The 20,937-nt window shown below is 43.0% G+C and overlaps 1 protein-coding gene across 5 annotated transcripts in view; it reads right to left on the reverse strand.

Moving 5' to 3' along the window:
• Positions 1–1,307: 1,307 nt before the first annotated feature.
• slc34a1a (solute carrier family 34 member 1a) overlaps positions 1,308–20,937 on the reverse strand; it is a 29,989-nt gene continuing 10,359 nt past the window's right edge. For all 5 annotated transcript variants that reach the window (XM_031789921.1, XM_031789920.1, XM_031789919.1 and 2 more), the window contains 7 exons: positions 17,207–17,302; positions 16,720–16,840; positions 15,927–16,094; positions 15,114–15,230; positions 4,823–4,947; positions 2,992–3,261; positions 1,308–2,801 (listed from right to left, as the gene is read on the reverse strand). In XM_031789921.1, coding sequence (XP_031645781.1) covers positions 2,484–2,801; positions 2,992–3,261; positions 4,823–4,947; positions 15,114–15,230; positions 15,927–16,094; positions 16,720–16,840; positions 17,207–17,302 — 1,215 coding nt within the window. In that variant the 3' untranslated portion in view covers positions 1,308–2,483. The remainder of the gene's footprint in view (positions 2,802–2,991; positions 3,262–4,822; positions 4,948–15,113; positions 15,231–15,926; positions 16,095–16,719; positions 16,841–17,206; positions 17,303–20,937) is intronic.

The following is a 20,937-nucleotide window of genomic DNA, read 5'->3' on the forward strand; positions in this document are numbered from 1 at the left end:
TAGGGGACTGACAGGGTGGAGGTTGCAGGCTAGGGGACAGACAGGGTGGAGGTTGGAGGCTAGGGGACTTAAAGGGTGGAGGTTGGAGGGTAGGAGACCGACAGGGTGGAGGTTGGAGGGTAGGGACTGACAGGGTGGAGGTTGGAGGCTAGGGGACAGACAGGGTGGAGGTTGGAGGGTAGGGGACTGACAGGGTGGAGGTTGGAGGCTAGGGGACAGACAGGGTGGAGGTTGGAGGGTAGGGGACAGACAGGGTGGAGGTTGGAGGGTAGGGGACCGACAGGGTGGAGGTTGGAGGGTAGGGGACTGATGGGGTGGAGGGTAGGGGAATGACAGGTGGAGTGTAAGGGACTGACAGGGTGGAGGGTAGGGGACCGACAGGGTGGAGGTTGGAGGGTAGGTGACCGACAGGGTGGAGGTTTGGAGCGTAGGGGACTGACAAGGCGGAGGTTGGAGGGTAAGGGACTGACGGGTGGAGGGTAGGGGAATGACAGAGTGGAGAGTAGGGGACTGACAGGGTGGAGGTTGGAGGGTAGGGGACTGACAGGGTGGAGGTTGGAGGGTAGGGGACTAACAGGGTGGAAGTTGGAGGGTAGGGGACTGACAGGGTGGAGGTTGGAGGGTAGGGGACTGATAGGGTGGAGGTTGGAGGGTAGGGGACTGAACAGGGTGGAGGTTGGAGGGTAGGGGACTGACAGGGTGAGGGTAGGGGACTGACAGGGTGGAGGTTAGAGGGTAGGGGACAGGGGACAGGGTGGAAAGTAACTCACTGCCGGCGTGGAGTGGAGGGCTACTGATTGAATGATCGACAGGGTGACAGGGTGGAGGGCTGCTGATTGAATGATTGACGGGGTGGCAGGGTGGAGGGCTGCTGATTGAATGATTGACGGGGTGGCAGGGTGGAGGGCTGCTGATTGAATGATTGACGGGGTGGCAGGGTGGAGGGCTGCTGATTGAATGATCGACGGGGTGGCAGGGTGGAGGGCTGCTGATTGAATGATCGACGGGGTGGCAGGGTGGAGGGCTGCTGATTGAATGACCGATGGGGTGAAAGGGTGGAGGGATCCTGAGGGGGGATGGATGATGTGGAGGAGTCTAGGGTCATGTTGAGTAGCCAGAAATAAAGTAGATGTTCTAAATGGAAAATGATCTTCTGTGTTCTTATTGGGAAGTTTAAGTAGCATAACCTTTTAGAAACTGTTCTACTGTTTTGCCCACTAAAATACAACACAGGTTTGTAGCTATATGATGCGATAATGACTTAGCTATGACTTCAGACATGGCACGACAAAGACAGTGTTTTTCTCTTGATTTTTGTTGCTTATGATTGCTTTTTTTATTTGAAAGGACTGGCTACCGATATATAAATCAAATGTATGTACACAATGTTTGACAAGATATCATTGTTTTATATAAATGTGGCTATATCAATAGATAGACACTTGTCAAGGAAACGATCAATGGCATATACAGAGAGCTGTATTATACAGTAGCAAGCACTTTATTAGTATCTTTCAATTTCTTCTAAATATTTTTTCCACCCTTGTCTGACAAACACGTTCCTTTTAGTGTTTCATATCATTGCACACTCTGCACTCTGTTTTGTTCATGGAGCAAAGAGAGACCCTGTTAATCTGAACATTTCATTCTGTTCCCAAAGTGCAAGTAAAGTATTTCTTCCCTACAGGGAACAGCATCATCAAGGGGCTTGAAGCATGATCTTCTTCTGCATAATCAACTGACTTCTGTGAAGCTACATTTGCTAGAGTAGGTGCACGCGTGTGTGACGAACACATAAGCAAACCCACAAACAGACACATTTACACAGACTTATAAAAACACACCTACGATGAATATTCTAACCCACACAGTACACATTCATTTCATGTACGCCCATGTGGTTTATATTATCTGTGAAGTGAGCCCTCGTTGATTCCACTGGGATGTCTTGGAGTGCTTATCCATCCCAACCCCACTTAGGGAACTAGATACTGGCTAGGTCGAAAATATACTGGTTAGGACAATAGAATAATTCCATGTGACAGCGTTCGAAAATAAACAAATTCATTGGACCAGCACCGATGTTAACTAACATAGCTGGTCCCATTTTTGCAAAGAGTTATGAGATATTAGAATCTGTTGTCTTAACCTCTGTTATCTTCAATCTAGACTACTGGATCCAGTCTGGTTCACTATGATAATAAAACATATTCACAGAAGAGGGTGAACAACTCCAGTACTCAAGGACTATAAGATCTCCTTCTGGGCTTTATACTGTACAGTAATCTCCCAGGCACTTCATTTATCAATTTGTGTCATTGATTGGCTATAGAGAGACTGCACAGCTGGCAGAAATCAATCATAGATTATAAGCCAAGGACCAGAACACTCTATGGCCTTTGAGGCCCAGAGCAGTGCACTCCTGAGATTAAATAGAAAATATTAAACCAACCCTTCCCATGTCAGACCAAGACCCATCTCCTTTAGAGGGGTGTGCTGTTACACCTCTCCAGACCCTTCAGTTTAAACACAGGTACACCTGACTTCGTCTCATCCAGGAACTCAAAGACGGGGTGATCATACGCCAGGTCAGCCTTCCTCTCGGCGGATGCAATCTTGGGGTCAACATGGGTCGTTACCGCGTTAATGGGCGCCGCCTGGTCGTCTCCGGATGCTTGGCCAGTGCTGCAGCAGCCAGTTGCCTTGGTGATGACCCTGTCAAGGGGTTTGAGGGAGCGCATCCAGCGAGGCAGGAAGTCCCAGCTCTGGAGACGGGCGGGCAGGTGGCCGGGGCTGTGAGCCTGCAGCACAGAGAAATGTTGTTACCAACCAACCATAGACCAATCAAATTTGATACATCTGAACTATTCAACCACTCTTGGATGACAATGAAAGTTGCATAGAAAATCTTCGTAAAAATGTACAGTCTCCATTATCAATTTGACTTCCAATGTTCTCCAAGAATGGCTGATTACAGTATGTCTAACCCACCTGCATCAGGTTCACCAAGGCAATGAAAACAGTCACACCCACAAATGGTGCGCCCACTCCCACCATCACTCTCCAGCCAGCCAATGAGAGGCCTAAGACCAGGGACGGGAGGAGCAGGAAACAGACGAGGAGGTAGAGGACAGCGAACCAGCGGTACTTGGCGGTGCGTTCACCCAGGGCACGAGCCATGCGGATAGGGACACGTGTCACAGGGATGGGGTACCACAGCAGGATTCCCAGGATGTTGAAGAAGAAGTGACACAGAGCAATCTGGAGACAAGATGGTCAGTATTAGGTGGACATTTGAGAGGAAAGTCAAGATGGACGGTATTAGATGGACATTTGAGAGGAAAGACAAGATGGACGGTATTAGATGGACATTTGAGAGGAAAGACAAGATGGACGGTATTAGATGGACATTTGAGAGGAAAGACAAGATGGACAGTATTAGATGGACATTTGAGAAGAAAGAAGATGGTCAGTATTAGATGGACATTTGAGAGAAAGACAAGATGGACAGTATTAAATGGACATTTGAGAGGAAAGACAAGATGGACGGTATTAGATGGACATTTGAGAGAAAGACAAGATGGTCAGTATTAGATGGACATTTGAGAGGAAAGACAAGATGGTCAGTATTAGATGGACATTTGAGAGGAAAGACAAGATGGACAGTATTAGATGGACATTTGAGAGGAAAGACAAGATGGACGGTATTAGATGGACATTTGAGAGGAAAGACAAGATGGACGGTATTAGATGGACATTTGAGAGGAAAGACAAGATGGTCAGTATTAGATGGACATTTGAGAGGAAAGACAAGATGGACGGTATTAGATGGACATTTGAGAGGAAAGACAAGATGGACGGTATTAGATGGACATTTGAGAGGAAAGACAAGATGGAGGGTATTAGATGGACATTTGAGAGGAAAGACAAGATGGACGGTATTAGATGGACATTTGAGAAGAAAGAAGATGGTCAGTATTAGATGGACATTTGAGAGAAAGACAAGATGCACAGTATTAGATGGACATTTGAGAGGAAAGACAAGATGGACAGTATTAGATGGACATTTGAGAAGAAAGAGGATGGTCAGTATTAGATGGACATTTGAGAAGAAAGAAGATGGTCAGTATTAGATGGACATTTGAGAGGAAAGACAAGATGGACGGTATTAGATGGACATTTGAGAGGAAAGACAAGATGGACGGTATTAGATGGACATTTGAGAAGAAAGAAGATAGTCAGTATTTGATGGACATTTGAGAGAGAAGACAAGATGCACAGTATTAGATGGACATTTGAGAGGAAAGACAAGATGGATGGTATTAGATGGACATTTGAGAGGAAAGACAAGATGGACAGTATTAGATGGACATTTGAGAGGAAAGACAAGATGGACAGTATTAGATGGACATTTGAGAGGAAAGACAAGATGGACGGTATTAGATGGACATTTGAGAAGAAAGAAGATGGTCAGTATTAGATGGACATTTGAGAGAAAGACAAGATGGACAGTATTAGATGGACATTTGAGAGGAAAGACAAGATGGACAGTATTAGATGGACATTTGAGAGGAAAGACAAGATGGACGGTATTAGATGGACATTTGAGAAGAAAGAAGATGGTCAGTATTAGATGGACATTTGAGAGGAAAGACAAGATGGACGGTATTAGATGGACATTTGAGAGGAAAGACAAGATGGACAGTATTAGGTGGACATTGGGGGAAAGGTATCTTTTGCTGTTTCTCAGCCCTTTTATTTGAATATAAGTTACTCTGAATAAAGCCTTTTACGAAATAAGTGATTCCCAAACGGTCCATACCTGTATGGCAGCAGCCAGTTTGTCCCCAGGGCTGGCCAGGGCTGCCAGCAGGGCTGTGGTTGTGGTGCCGATGTTAGAGCCTAGAGTCAGTGGATAGGCCCTCTCCAGACTGATCACACCAATACCTGCAAACCAGGAGCAGGGTTCATCATTGTTCATGTGGCACACAGAAAAGCGTGTCTGCTGTAAGATGATAGTGATTATGCTAATTACTTTGTAGAGGGGCTAACTCACCCCTTACATTGTTGTGGGTAATATTTGTAGAGGGGCTAACCTACCCCTTACATTGTTGTGGGTAATATTTGTAGAGGGGCTAACTCACCCCTTACATTGTTGTGGGTAATATTTGTAGAGGGGGTAACTCACCCCTTACAATGTTGTGGGTAATATTTGTAGAGGGGCTAACTCACCCCTTACATTGTTGTGGGTAATATTTGTAGTGGGGCTAACTCACCCCTACATTGTAGTGGGGTAATATTTGTAGAGGGGCTAACCCACCCCTTACATTGTTGTGGGTAATATTTGTAGAGGGGCTAACTCACCCCTTACATTGTTGTGGGTAATATTTGTAGAGGGGCTAACTCACCCCTTACATTGTTGTGGGTAATATTTGTAGTGGGGCTAACTCACCCCTTACATTGTTGTGGGTAATATTTGTAGTGGGGCTAACTCACCCCTTACATTGTTGTGGGTAATATTTGTAGAGGGGCTAACCCACCCCTTACATTGTTGTGGGTAATATTTGTAGAGGGGCTAACTCACCCCTTACATTGTAGTGGTGTAATATCTGTAGAGGGGCTAACTCACCCCGTACATTGTAGTGGTGTAATATTTGTAGAGGGGCTAACTCACCCCTTACATTGTAGTGGGTAATATTTGTAGAGGGGCTAACTCACCCCTTACATTGTAGTGGGTAATATTTGTAGAGGGGCTAACTCACCCCTTACATTGTTGTGGGTAATATTTGTAGAGGGGCTAACTCACCCCTTACATTGTTGTGGGTAATATTTGTAGTGGGGCTAACTCACCCCTTACATTGTTGTGGGTAATATTTGTAGAGGGGCTAACTCACCCCTTACATTGTTGTGGGTAATATTTGTAGAGGGGCTAACTCACCCCTTACATTGTTGTGGGTAATATTTGTAGAGGGGCTAACTCACCCCTTACATTGTTGTGGGTAATATTTGTAGTGGGGCTAACTCACCCCTACATTGTAGTGGGGTAATATTTGTAGAGGGGCTAACCCACCCCTTACATTGTTGTGGGTAATATTTGTAGAGGGGCTAACTCACCCCTTACATTGTTGTGGGTAATATTTGTAGAGGGGGTAACTCACCCCTTACATTGTTGTGGGTAATATTTGTAGAGGGGCTAACCCACCACTTACATTGTTGTGGGTAATATTTGTAGAGGGGCTAACTCACCCCTTACATTGTAGTGTGTAATATTTGTAGAGGGGCTTATTCACCCCTTACATTGTAGTGTGTAATATTTGTATAGGGGCTTATTCACCCCTTACATGTAGTGGTGTAATATTTGTAGAGGGGCTTATTCACCCCTTACACTGTAGTGTGTAATATTTGTAGAGGGGCTAACTCACCCCTTACATTGTAGTGGTGTAATATCTGTAGAGGGGCTAACTCACCCCGTACATTGTAGTGGTGTAATATTTGTAGAGGGGCTAACTCACCCCTTACATTGTAGTGGGTAATATTTGTAGAGGGGCTAACTCACCCCTTACATTGTAGTGGGTAATATTTGTAGAGGGGCTAACTCACCCCTTACATTGTAGTGGGTAATATTTGTAGAGGGGCTAACTCACCCCTTACATTGTTGTGGGTAATATTTGTAGAGGGGCTTATTCACCCCTTACATTGTAGTGGTGTAATATTTGTAGAGGGGCTAACTCACCCCTTACATTGTTGTGGGTAATATTTGTAGAGGGGGTAACTCACCCCTTACATTGTTGTGGGTAATATTTGTAGAGGGGCTAACCCACCCCTTACATTGTTGTGGGTAATATTTGTAGAGGGGCTAACTCACCCCTTACATTGTAGTGTGTAATATTTGTAGAGGGGCTTATTCACCCCTTACATTGTAGTGTGTATTATTTGTATAGGGGCTTATTCACCCCTTACATGTAGTGGTGTAATATTTGTAGAGGGGCTTATTCACCCCTTACACTGTAGTGTGTAATATTTGTAGAGGGGCTAACTCACCCCTTACATTGTAGTGGTGTAATATCTGTAGAGGGGCTAACTCACCCCTTACATTGTAGTGGTGTAATATTTGTAGAGGGGCTAACTCACCCCTTACATTGTAGTGGGTAATATTTGTAGAGGGGCTAACTCACCCCTTACATTGTAGTGGGTAATATTTGTAGAGGGGCTAACTCACCCCTTACATTGTAGTGGGTAATATTTGTAGAGGGGCTAACTCACCCCTTACATTGTTGTGGGTAATATTTGTAGAGGGGCTTATTCACCCCTTACATTGTAGTGGTGTAATATTTGTAGAGGGGCTAACTCACCCCTTACATTGTTGTGGGTAATATTTGTAGAGGGGGTAACTCACCCCTTACATTGTTGTGGGTAATATTTGTAGAGGGGCTTATTCACCCCTTACATTGTAGTGGGGTAATATTTGTAGAGGGGCTAACTCACCCCTACATTGTAGTGTGTAATATTTGTAGAGGGGCTAACTCACCCCTTACATTGTAGTGTGTAATATTTGTAGAGGGGCTTATTCACCCCTTACATTGTAGTGGTGTAATATTTGTAGAGGGGCTTATTCACCCCTTACATTGTAGTGGGGTAATATTTGTAGAGGGGCTAACTCACCCCTACATTGTAGTGTGTAATATTTGTAGAGGGGCTAACTCACCCCTTACAATTGTAGTGTGTAATATTTGTAGAGGGGCTAACTCACCCCTTACATTGTAGTGGTGTAATATTTGTAGTGGGGCTTATTCACCCCTTACATTGTAGTGGGGTAATATTTGTAGAGGGGCTAACTCACCCCTTACATTGTAGTGGGTAATATTTGTAGAGGGGCTAACTCACCCCTTACATTGTAGTGGGTAATATTTGTAGAGGGGCTAACTCACCCCTACATTGTAGTGGTGTAATATTTGTAGAGGGGCTAACTCACCCCTACATTGTAGTGGGTAATATTTGTAGAGGGGTTAACTCACCCCTACATTGTAGTGGGGTAATATTTGTAGTGGGGCTAACTCACCCCTTACATTGTAGTGTGTAATATTTGTAGTGGGGCTAACTCACCCCTACATTGTAGTGGGGTAATATTTGTAGTGGGGCTTATTCACCCCTTACATTGTAGTGGGTAATATTTGTAGAGGGGCTAACTCACCCCTACATTGTAGTGGTGTAATATTTGTAGAGGGGCTAACTCACCCCTACATTGTAGTGGTGTAATATTTGTAGAGGGGCTAACTCACCCCTTACATTGTAGTGGGTAATATTTGTAGAGGGGCTAACTCACCCCTTACATTGTAGTGGGTAATATTTGTAGAGGGGCTAACTCACCCCTTACATTGTAGTGGTGTAATATTTGTAGTGGGGCTAACTCACCCCTTACATTGTAGTGGGGTAATATTTGTAGAGGGGCTAACTCACCCCTTACATTGTAGTGGTGTAATATTTGTAGTGGGGCTAACTCACCCCTTACATTGTAGTGGGGTAATATTTGTAGAGGGGCTAACTCACCCCTTACATTGTAGTGGTGTAATATTTGTAGAGGGGCTAACTCACCCCTACATTGTAGTGGTGTAATATTTGTAGAGGGGCTAACTCACCCCTACATTGTAGTGGGTAATATTTGTAGAGGGGCTAACTCACCCCTACATTGTAGTGGGGTAATATTTGTAGTGGGGCTAACTCACCCCTTACATTGTAGTGGGTAATATTTGTAGAGGGGCTAACTCACCCCTTACATTGTAGTGGGTAATATTTGTAGAGGGGCTAACTCACCCCTTACATTGTAGTGGGGTAATATTTGTAGAGGGGCTAACTCACCCCTTACATTGTAGTGGGGTAATATTTGTAGTGGGGCTTATTCACCCCTTACATTGTAGTGGGGTAATATTTGTAGAGGGGCTAACTCACCCCTACATTGTAGTGTGTAATATTTGTAGAGGGGCTTATTCACCCCTTACATTGTAGTGGGTAATATTTGTAGTGGGGCTAACTCACCCCTTACATTGTAGTGGGGTAATATTTGTAGAGGGGCTAACTCACCCCTTACATTGTAGTGGGGTAATATTTGTAGTGGGGCTTATTCACCCCTTACATTGTAGTGGGGTAATATTTGTAGAGGGGCTAACTCACCCCTTACATTGTAGTGGGGTAATATTTGTAGAGGGGCTAACTCACCCCTTACATTGTAGTGGGGTAATATTTGTAGTGGGGCTAACTCACCCCTACATTGTAGTGGGGTAATATTTGTAGTGGGGCTAACTCACCCCTACATTGTAGTGGGGTAATATTTGTAGTGGGGCTAACTCACCCCTTACATTGTAGTGGAGTAATATTTGATACAGTATGTGTATATTATATACTTCTTACATGCAACCTATAATAAGACTATGAGATGAATGGACAAAGTCTATTAAGAGGTCTATCTGACTCCATAAAGATAAAGGATGAATAGGAATATGCAACCAATACTCTTAAAGGTGCACTATACAGAAGTCGCTTCGCCATTTCCTGGTTGCTAAAATTGTACGTTTGCCTAATTTCAGTGTATGTGACAAAACAAGCAATTATAGTGTACAGAATCATTATACCATCTAAACCACTGTGAAATATAACCAAACATATTGCATGGGAAGCATAGAAATAGGGGACATATTACATACATTATATACCGCCTCTTTTACTTGCTTTCAATGAGAATGACAGATCTATTAACTCACATTTACATTTCAATATGGTTGGGTCACCCAAAAAGTGACATATTGCAGCATTAAAGAGCTAGAGGAATAGACTATCAAAGTACTGAATAAGAATTGTCTACATCAAAGTCAGAGACTTAATATCATTGTAAAATGAGTGAAATCACATACAAGGCATAAGCTTAATTTACAAAGCATTCAGAAGCATTACAAGGCATTATTCTAGGCATCATCTTCATCAGAGAGTGAGTGAGAGAGTGTGAGAGAGAGAGAGAGAGAGAGAGAGAGAAGTCATAGCCTGAAAAGCCATGCTGCAAGAGCCCCTGGGGTGGAGAGAGAAAGAAAGAGAGAGTGTATTTCATCAGCATAGGTCAGGAACAAGTAGAAAGAGACAATGAATCTGGTACCCCTTTTTAACATCTGACTGTTTGGATTCAAATCTGAGTTTTTGACCAATAGCATTACTGTTAAGTTAACCTCCAATCACACACCAGACCTAGAGCACAAGTGGTTCTAAACCAGGTGTAATTGAGAAGATTCACGAGACCATAGGCTTACAGGTAAAATGCACATAAAAAGGTACATATTGGTGATACTGGTACAGTTTGAGAACCACTGGCTTACACCACCAACGTGTAGCCCATCATCTGAACAAGTATAACAACACTCATCCACCCAATATGTTTCAAGTTAGAATAGGAACCCACATTCCTGTCCAAAGGTTGTCCAAGATTCTAACTAGAAAATTCAAGATGAACTGACAACCAAGATAATCAGTGGTGTCATGAGTTCAGTATATTCAGATGTCCCATGAAAATACATATTGACACACAACATCCAACCAGAGCTTTTCCCAAACCACCACTTCACTGAGACTGTATTTGAATAGGAAATATTCACATGACAGAAAACCAGCTGTTCTAAAAACTGTTTGATGTCATTAACTCAGTACCACCTCTGGTAGAGCAGAGGTCTAAACATGGAGCTGACTTCGTCCCAGTCAACCAGTCCGTTTATCTCTCTGTTAGAAATGGAGCGACTTGTCCACCTTAAACTATTCCACCTCCAACACTTCCTTCCTCAGTCCTTCAGCCTTCTCCTGGAACTGTGGACATCTAGCCTCTAGCGTGGTCCTGTCTCTCTACTTCCTTCCTCAGTCCTTCAGCCTTCTCCTGGAACTGTGGACATCTAGCCTCTAGCGTGGTCCTGTCTCTCTACTTCCTTCCTCAGTCCTTCAGCCTTCTCCTGGAACTGTGGACATCTAGCCTCTAGCGTGGTCCTGTCTCTCTACTTCCTTCCTCAGTCCTTCAGCCTTCTCCTGGAACTGTGGACATCTAGCCTCTAGCGTGGTCCTGTCTCTCTACTTCCTTCCTCAGTCCTTCAGCCTTCTCCTGGAACTGTGGACATCTAGCCTCTAGCGTGGTCCTGTCTCTCTACTTCCTTCCTCAGTCCTTCAGCCTTCTCCTGGAACTGTGGACATCTAGCCTCTAGCGTTGTCCTGTCTCTCTACTTCCTTACTCAGTCCTTCAGCCTTCTCCTGGAACTGTGGACATCTAGCCTCTAGCGTGGTCCTGTCTCTCTACTTCCTTCCTCAGTCCTTCAGCCTTCTCCTGGAACTGTGGACATCTAGCCTCTAGCTTGGTCCTGTCTCTCTACTTCCTTCCTCAGTCCTTCAGCCTTCTCCTGGAACTGTGGACATCTAGCCTCTAGCGTGGTCCTGTCTCTCTACTTCCTGATCGGAGTTCCAGGGAACATCGCAGTGATATTCAACCTTCGTTAAAACCACAATCGTTCCAGTTTGAGCCGGAGACTGAGTTTATCAACTTTCAAAGCAGAATTACTTTCCCATTGTTCCTCAACTATAGTGTATGATGTACAATTTTCTAGCTCTGAGTCTCTACTTACTGTATATCCAATGTAAAAAACACAATTTCAAATGTTGCTAGTCAAATGGCTACCCAGACTATTTGCATTGCTCCTCACCACTGCCACTCTCTGTTGTCATCTATGCATAATTACTTTAAATAACTCTACCTAGATGTACATACTACCTCAACTAACCAGTGCCCCCGCAAATTGACACTGTACCCACACCCCCCTGTATATATTGTTATTTTTTACAGCTGCTCTTTAATTTCTTGTTACTTTTATCTCTTATTCTTATCCGTATTTTTTAAAACTGCACTGTTGGTTAGGGGCTCGTAAGTAAGCATTTCACTGTATGGTGAAATACCTGTTGTATTCGGCGCATGTGACTAATTTGATTTGATTTGCTACGTAAGACCGAATCGATCCGGTCAGTCACATTTTAGCAATTACTGTAAAGGTCCTGTGTGTAGCTGGTGTAGAGAGTCAGGCGCAGGACAGCAGATATGAGTAATCAACGTCTTTTACTCAAAAATACATAAATACAAAGCAATATAGCGAGCCCACAAAAACGGACCGATTTACAACGAACAATTACTCACAAACAAACATGGGGGAACAGAGGGTAAATAATGAACAAGTGCGGGATTGAAATCAGGTGTGTAAGACAAAGACAAAACAAATGGAAAATGAAAAGTGGATCGGCGATGGCTAGAAGGCCGGTGACGTCAACTGCCGAACGCCGCCTGAACAAGTAGTGACAATTACATTTACTTTTGATACTTAAGTATATTTAAAACCAAATACTTTTAGATTTTTACTGAAGTAGTATTTTACTGTGTGACATTTTCTACTAAGGTACCTCTACTTTTACTCAAGTATGACAGGTGTGTACTTTTTCCACCACTGACCAGTCATCCGAAAGCCACAATCTTGTAGAATTTCCAGACACTCATTGGTTATTTCAACAGTGTAATATATGAATGTACGATTACTTAAGTATTTGTATTTGATATACTTATTTGCTGTGTATTTGAGTATTTTCAAATACACAGCCCACTACAACTACTTAATTAGAAGTAGGTTTAAATACATGCCAATACTTTCCAAATGTATTTGCAAATACATTCCAATATTCAACTATTTTCAAACAAACTTTGGCTAAATACTTATTTAAGAATGTATTTGAAGGTAATTGAAATATAAGAAGAGAGAGATCTGCACACCGTCAAAATGAGGAATAATGTGTCTTAGACTGAGTCTTAGATGCAAATATAAGTATGAAATATTGGGCAGTGGAGGCTGCTGAGGGGAGGACGGCTCATAACAATGGCTGGAACGGAGCAAATGGAATGGCATTTGAATAGATAGAAAGCGTGTGTTTGAAGTATTTCATACCATTCCACCAATTCCGCTCCAGCCATTACCACGAGCCCACCCTCCACAATTAAGGTGCCACCAACCTTCTGTGATATTGGGATAATGTATATTGTTTACATTATAAATGAAAGAACATTTCCATTTCCATTTCCTAAAATTCTCCAGAGATCAGATATGAAATCGATATGAGGGGTTGATTTTACTTTCCATGTGTTAGAGCAGAAAGAACTCTGATAGTTCATTGGTTGCTTGGTTATCCAACATTCTCCAGGTAAATTAAAATAAACACATCGTCATCTGTGGTTTCACATAAGAAGTTCAGGATATTCAGAGGCCCCATGCAAAGTCCCACTGACACACAACATCTAACCAGGGCCTTTCCATAACTACCAACTCACTAAGACTATATTTGGATAGCAAATTCACTGGACAGAAAAACAGCTCTTCAGAGTACTGTACCTCCTGTCAGATGAGAACAGTACTTTATATGACAGCCTAGCACGGCCATGTCTCTCTGCTGCCTAATCAGCATTCCCAAGAACATCCCAGTGATTGGTTGTCCTTCGCTAAAACCAAGATATAGCCAGTTTGAGCCAGATGCTGACTGTTTCTGATCTACTTTACCTCATCACCCTGCTTGTATGGGTCCATGAACTGTGGTTTATCTGGATGAAACCCTGTCTCTTTGTATGTTCATATAGAATATATGCAATTTAGCAAAATGTTTTATTCTAAGCGACATAGTCATGCTTGCGTACGGGTGGTCCCAGGAATCAAACCCACTATTCTGGCATTGCAAGCTCCATGCTCTAGTTTCTGAGCTACAGAGGATCATATTTCCATGCTATTCTTCAGTAGTTTCTAAGCCAGCCTGCTTACTGTGACACTACTGAGCATTCAATGCTACCTCCTGTTTCTCTACCCCCACAGCTGGGTCAGACTGGCAGAGTCAGGGGCAGGGAAGACAGGTCTGCTGGCTGTCCTTTGGGGACTAACAGGCGTTGTGAATATGTCTTCTAGGGTGATGTTACCGGATTTGAAGCCAGATGAGAGTGGACAGGTACAGTGTCAGTATGTTTTCACATCAGACACTCAGGAAATGGCCGGTATACTCCTCAATACTGTCCTGGGATTTGTTGTTCCCTTCTCGTGGCCACCGCCTATATCCACCTCCACAGAAAGGTGAACCAAACAGCCTTCTTCAGGAGCCCCAGGATGACTAGGTTAGTGACCAGCATCATTGTGACCTTCATCATTCAATGCACTCCTCACCATGTCATGAATGTGCTGGGACTGGCAGCCATCTTTGTGGGGGATAAGGCTATGAGAGGGTTCTGGGAATCCAATTGGATAATTGTTGGATCTCTGACCTACAGCTGCTTGGATCCATTCCTCTACACCTTCACATCCAGAAACATCCAGCCAGAGAACAGTATGATTCCAATGTGACTTACAAGTCACTGATCAACTGAAGATTTACACCCATTTATTGTTATATCAGCCAATGAAATATTCCCTTTGATTTAAGAAACGTGATTTATGCTGTGCCTTACTGAGATTTGCATAACTGGTTAACCTGATGATAACCCCCCAAAATACCTATTAATCCATTGTTCATGTTTTTGTAAATATTCAAACCATACATCAAATGAAGATGCATGAGGAAGTTTTACTCTGGCTTCATCAAACTATGTGATGTGGGTCAATGTTTATCTGATTGTACTTGTTTACCTGCCTGCTGTCTTTCTAAGGTATATTAACATGCTATCTCACAAAGCACAGGGGTTTTAGTCTGGACCAGCATGTCAGCAATGAGATAAAACTAGAATGTATGTCTCTGTGTGAGTTCATAGATTGTGTTTGTAGGCTAGGTATTTCAGGTATACATCAATGATTTTTCTAAGAATAGATTTCATAACCCATGTGAATCTGTTTGTCTTGTCCAAACTATTGACCTTCTCTTCTCCCCCTGAACAACTGATTTGAATAAACCAAATTGATAAATGGCCTTTATCTATGATTATTCTGTCTATAACAATCTCAATCATTATAGAAAACCTACAAATGTTGTTTTAATTGTTATTCATGCAAGAATGGGGTAGGTAGATGTTCCCCTGGCCAGAGGTCACTCACCTATAAGTGGTGTCAGGGCAGAGGTGAACACAGAGCTGCTCTGCACTACAAAGGTCATCCCTGCTCCCACAAACATGGCCAGGTAGCCCGCCAGCCAGCCAAATGGATACGGCAAGTCTACATTGAAATGGATTAGAGCAAGATCCTGATTAGGTCTACCTGTCTGTCTTTCTTGTCTGTCTGTAAATCTTGCTAGTGGATTTCAGAAGTAGGCTGGATTTAGACATAATTAAGACTTTGTTGCTGTGGTAACTAGTGACGACCCTGATGAGGTCTGTCCGTCCGTCTGTCCATCTGTCCGCCTGTCTGTCTGTCTGTCTGTCTGTCTGTCTGTCCGTCTGTCCGTCTGTCTGTCCATCCGTCTACTCTGTCTGTCCGTCTACTCTGTCTGTCCGTCTACTCTGTCTGTCCGTCTACTCTGTCTGTCTGTCTGTCCGTCTGTCCGTCTGTCTGTCCGTCTGTCCGTCTACCTGTCTGTCTGTCTGTCTGTCTGTCTGTCTGTCTGTCTGTCTGTCTGTCTGTCTGTCTGTCTGTCTGTCTGTCTGTCTGTCTGTCTGTCTGTCTGTCTGTCTGTCTGTCTGTCTGTCTGTCTGTCCATCTACTCTGTCTGTCTGTGTCTGTCTGTGTCTGTCTGTCTGTCTGTCTGTCTGTCTGTCTGTCTGTCTGTCTGTCTGTCTGTCTGTCTGTCTGTCTGTCTGTGTCTGTCTTGTCCATCTAAAATGTATTGCTAGTGGAGGTTATATTTAGTATGTTCAGACTTGGACATATATTGTATGTAAAAAATGTTGCAATCTATCTCCGACCGGCGCCCACCTGTGTTGATGACCTTTTGGATGACCTTTGCCACTTGACCTTGGAGAAGCGAGTTGAGCAGCTTTACCAGGAGCACCAGGCAGGTGCAGAGCAGGGCCAGGGAGCCGGCCAGGAGGATCAGCCCCACCGTCAGGTCTGACAGATGGGCATCAGCAAACAGATGCCTACCTGGAGAAAACCAGGAGCACCCGACAAATAACACAACAATGTTCTTGTCTGTAGTTCGATTGGTAGAGCATGGCATTTGCAACACTAGGATAGTGGGTTCGACTCCCGGGACCACCCATATGTAAAAAATGTATGCACGCATGACTGTGAGTCTCTTTGGAGATAAGTGTCTGCTAAATGGCATTATTTTCTTTAAGATGTAGGATCTTAACTTGAGCACTCTTTTTTGCTGAAAATGTTCCTGCACAGCAGGAAATGCAAACGTGTAGTGTATTCAAGGTTATACAATTCTTCTAAAGTTTGTAATTTCCATTTAAAAAATGTCAGATTTGATTTGCCCCAACAAAAAAATGCGCTACAAAAAATATCCATGAAATATAGTTCACATAATAATTCACATTTCTTGTTGCTGCAGGATTCTTGTCCTGCTGTAGCAAACTAACTGAAATTGAGATTCTACATATGTATAAAGTTCAAATTCTGCTAAAACAATGAAAAATAACTATAAATAACCCAAATCTAATAACCTCTAAAGAAATAATAAGTAAAATAAGTGTGATGTCAAAAATAGTATATAAAACTATACGTATGTCAGTTTAATGTAAGTCATTTATGTTGGATTTACATTTCTGGATGTTAACCTCGGAGGGGAGATTCTGAGTGGTCCAGGTGATGTCACCTTCCTGCAAGCAGAGGTGGGCGGAGCTACAGTTGTCAGAACCAGCGATGCTGATATTCATAGAGGACTGATAGAAAAGAGAATGGGAGAGAGTTTAGAAGCATATAAGATAGATAGGAGAGAGAGTGCGAGGTAGAGAGAAGATAAACATAGCAAACAGTATGCCTTATGTCTTATCATTCACAGACAGTATATTCATAAATCACTGTGATAGTGACAGAGAAAGTCTCATCAGCGACAGAGCTTATCGCACCAAAGCCTTAACAGCTGGTGGGGGTGACAGGCTCAAGAGTGACGGTGGTGACAGTCATGATAATGACGGTGTTGGCCGTGACAGTGTTGAGACCGTGATGTGGTGAGGCAGAGGGTCTGGGAGTGACAGTGATGACAATGATGACAGTGTTGAGACATTGATGGTGTTGAGGGTCTGTACCGTAACTAGCCCGGTGTGGCACCACTTCTTCACTAGGCTCCTGTTCCTCATCCTCTCATCTCCCATGGCGATGCCGGTGATCACCTGCCTATCCAACTGATGGAGACAAGACAGATTGGTTGTTTACTTTTATTTTATTTGAGTCATTTAGCAGATGTTCTTATCCAGATAGACGTACAGTTAGTGCATCCATCTTAAGATAGCTAGGTGGGACAACCACATATCACAGTCACAGTAAATATATTTTTGTAGCGGATGCGAGCTTCGAGTGAAAGCCATTGGAGTGTATTCGGAGGAGTGGGTTGACATGGGAGAACTTGGGAAGGTTGAACACCAGGCCGGAAGCAACATTCGGGATAAGTTGCAGGAGTTTGATGGCATAAGCAGGGAGCACAGCCAACAGGGGGAGCCCAGCCAACAGGGGGAGCCCAGCCAACAGGGGGAGCCCAGCCAACATGTTCATGACAGGTATTCATTAGGTGTTATATTGACAGTTTTTTATATTGTATTATGAGTTTAATGACTGGTTAATACATGTATGATACGTTTAATAACTGGTTAACTTCTTTGGGGCTGGGGGGCAGTATTGAGTAGCTTGGATAAAAAGGTGCCCAGAGTAAACTGCCTACTACTCAGGCCCAAAAGCTAGAATATGCATATAATTAGTATATTTGGATAGAAAACACTCTGAAGTTTCTAAAACTGTTTGAATGATGTCTGTGTATAACAGAACTCATATGGCAGGCAAGAACCTTGTTTGAGGCTTCTACTGTAAAGGAGGAGAGAATGAGAGCTGTTTGAGCCAGAGGTCTGGCAGAGTGCCATGAGCTGATCACGTGTGCGCCCGTGAGAGGTAGCTGTATTCCATTGCATTTCTAAAGACAAAGGAATTCTCTGGTTGGAACATTATTGAAGATTTATGTTCAAAACATCCTAAAGATTGATTCTATAAATCGTTTGACATGTTTCTACGTACTGTTACATAACTTTGTCTACATTTCGTCTGAACAAGTGATCATACATTATGCATTTGGATTACTGGGTTAAATGTGTGAACAAAAAGGAGGTATTTGGACATAAATGATGGATTTATCGAACAAAACAAACATTTATTGTGGAACTGGAATTCCTGGGAGTGCATTCCGATCAAGATCATCAAAGGAAAGTGAATATTTATAACGCTATTTCTGACTTTTCTGACACCTCTCCTTCTTTGGAAAATGGCTGGATGTTTTTCTGTGACTAACGCTGACCTAACATAATCGCAAGGTGTGCGTTCGCCTTAAAGCCATTTTGAAATCTGACAAAGCGGTTGCATGAAGGAGAAGTTTATCTATGTTTCCATGCATAACATTTGTATCTTTTATCAAGGTTTATTATGAGTATTTCTGTATTTTGATGTGGCTCACTGCACTTTCACCAGATGTTTGTTTGAGACAATGCATTTCTGATCATGACACTCTAGACCCAAACTGCTACAGACCTATATCTATTCTACCCTGTCTTTCTAAGGTCTTCGAAAGCCAAGTTAACAAACAGATTACTGACCATTTCAAATCCCACCATACCTTCTCAGCTATGCAATCTGGTCATGGGTGCACCTCAGCCACGCTCAAGGTTCTAAACGACATCATAACCGCCATCGATAAGAGACATTACTGTGCAGCAGTATTCATCGACCTGGCCAAGGCTTTCGACTCTGTCAATCACAGCATTCTTATTGGCAGACTCGACAGCCTTGTTTTCTCAAATAATTGCCTCGCCTGGTTCACCAACTACTTCTCTGATAGAGTTCAGTGTGTCAAATCAAAGGGCCTGTTGTCTGGACCTCTGACAGTCTTTATGGGTGTGCCACAGGGTTCAATTCTCGGGCCGACTCTCTTTTCTGTATACATCAATGATGTTGCTCTTGCTGCTGGTGATTCTCTGATCCACCTTTACGCAGACGACACCATTCTGTATACTGCTTTTCAATCGATCGCTGCCCACACCTGCTCGCCCGTCCAGCATCACTACTCTGGACGTCTCTGACTTAGAATACGTGGACAACTACAAATACCTGGGTGTCTGGTTATACTGTAAACTCTCCTTCCAGACGCACATTAAGCATCCCCAATCCAAAATTAAACATAGAATCGGCTTCCTATATCGTAACAAAGCAACCGTCACTCATGCTGCCAAACATACCCTCATAAAACTGACCATCCTACCGATCGTCGACTTCGGTGATGTCATCTATAAAATAACCTCCAACACTCTACTCAACAAACTGGATGCAGTCTATCACAGTGCCATCCGTTTTGTCACCAAAGCTCCATACACTACCCACCATTGCGACCTGTACGCTCTCGTTGATTGGCCCTCGCTTCATACTCGTCGCCAAACCCACTGGCTACAGGTTATCTACAAGTCTCTGCTAGGTAAAGCCCCACCTTATCTCAGCTCACTGGTCACCATAGCAGCACCCACTCGTAGCACGGGCTCCAGCAGGTATAACTCACTGGTCACCCCCAAAGCCAATTCCTCCTTTGGTCGTCTTTCCTTTCAGTTCTCTGCTGCCCATGACTGGAACGAATTGCAAAAATCCCTCATTAGCTTTAAGCACCAGCTGTCAGAGCAGTTTACAGATCACTGCACCTGTACTTAGCCTATCTGTAAACCACCCATCTATCCACCTACCTCATCCCCATACTGGTATTTATTTATTTATTTTGCTCCTTTTCCCCAGTATCTCTACCTGCACATTCATCTTTTGCCGATCTACAATTCCAGTGTTTAATTGCTATATTGAAATTATATTGTAATATATTGTAATTGTAATGAATATATTCTAATTACTTCCTCACCATGGACTATGGCCTATATTCCTCACCATGGCCTATATTTGTATATAGACCTTTTGTTTTCTTTTGTTCTACTGTATTATTGACTGTATGTTTTGTTTATTCCATGTGTAACTGTGTTGTTGTATGTGTCGAATTGCTACGCTTTATCTTGGCCAGGTTGCAGTTGCAAATGAGAACTTGTTCTCAACTAGCCTACCTGGTTAAATAAAGGGGAAATAAAAATATAACACCTATTTCAAATGAGGTTTTTGGACATAAAGATGAACTTTGTTGAACAAAACACACATTCATTGTGTAACATGAAGTCCTGTGAGTGCCATCTGATGAAGATCATCAAAGGTTAGTGATTAATTTAATCGCAATTTCTGATTTTTGTGAGCCCTCTCCTTGGCTGGAAAATGGCTGTATGTTTTTCTGTGACTAGGTGCTGACCTAACATAATCGTTTGGTGTGCTTTCGCCGTAAAGCCTTTTTGAGATCGGACACTGTGGCTGGATTTAGAAGAAGTTTTTCTTTAAAATGGTGTAAAATATAAAGGAATTTTAATTATGGGATTTCTGTTGTTTTGAATTTGGCTCCCTGCAATTTCACTGGCTGTTGGCGAGGTGGGACGCTACCGTCCAACATATCCCAGAGAAGTTAACACCTGTATGATGTGTTTAATGACTGGTTAACACCTGTATGATGTGTTTAATGACTGGTTAACACCTGTATGGTGAGTTTAATGAATGGTTAACACCTGTATGATACGTTTAATGACTGGTTAATACCTGTATGATGAGTTTAATGACTGGTTAACACTTGTATGACATGTTTAATGACTGGTTAACACCTGTATGATGTGTTTAATGACTGGTTAACACCTGTATGGTGAGTTTAATGACT

This window comes from Oncorhynchus kisutch, linkage group LG15, assembly GCF_002021735.2.
Source record: "Oncorhynchus kisutch isolate 150728-3 linkage group LG15, Okis_V2, whole genome shotgun sequence".
NCBI lineage: Eukaryota > Metazoa > Chordata > Actinopteri > Salmoniformes > Salmonidae > Oncorhynchus > Oncorhynchus kisutch.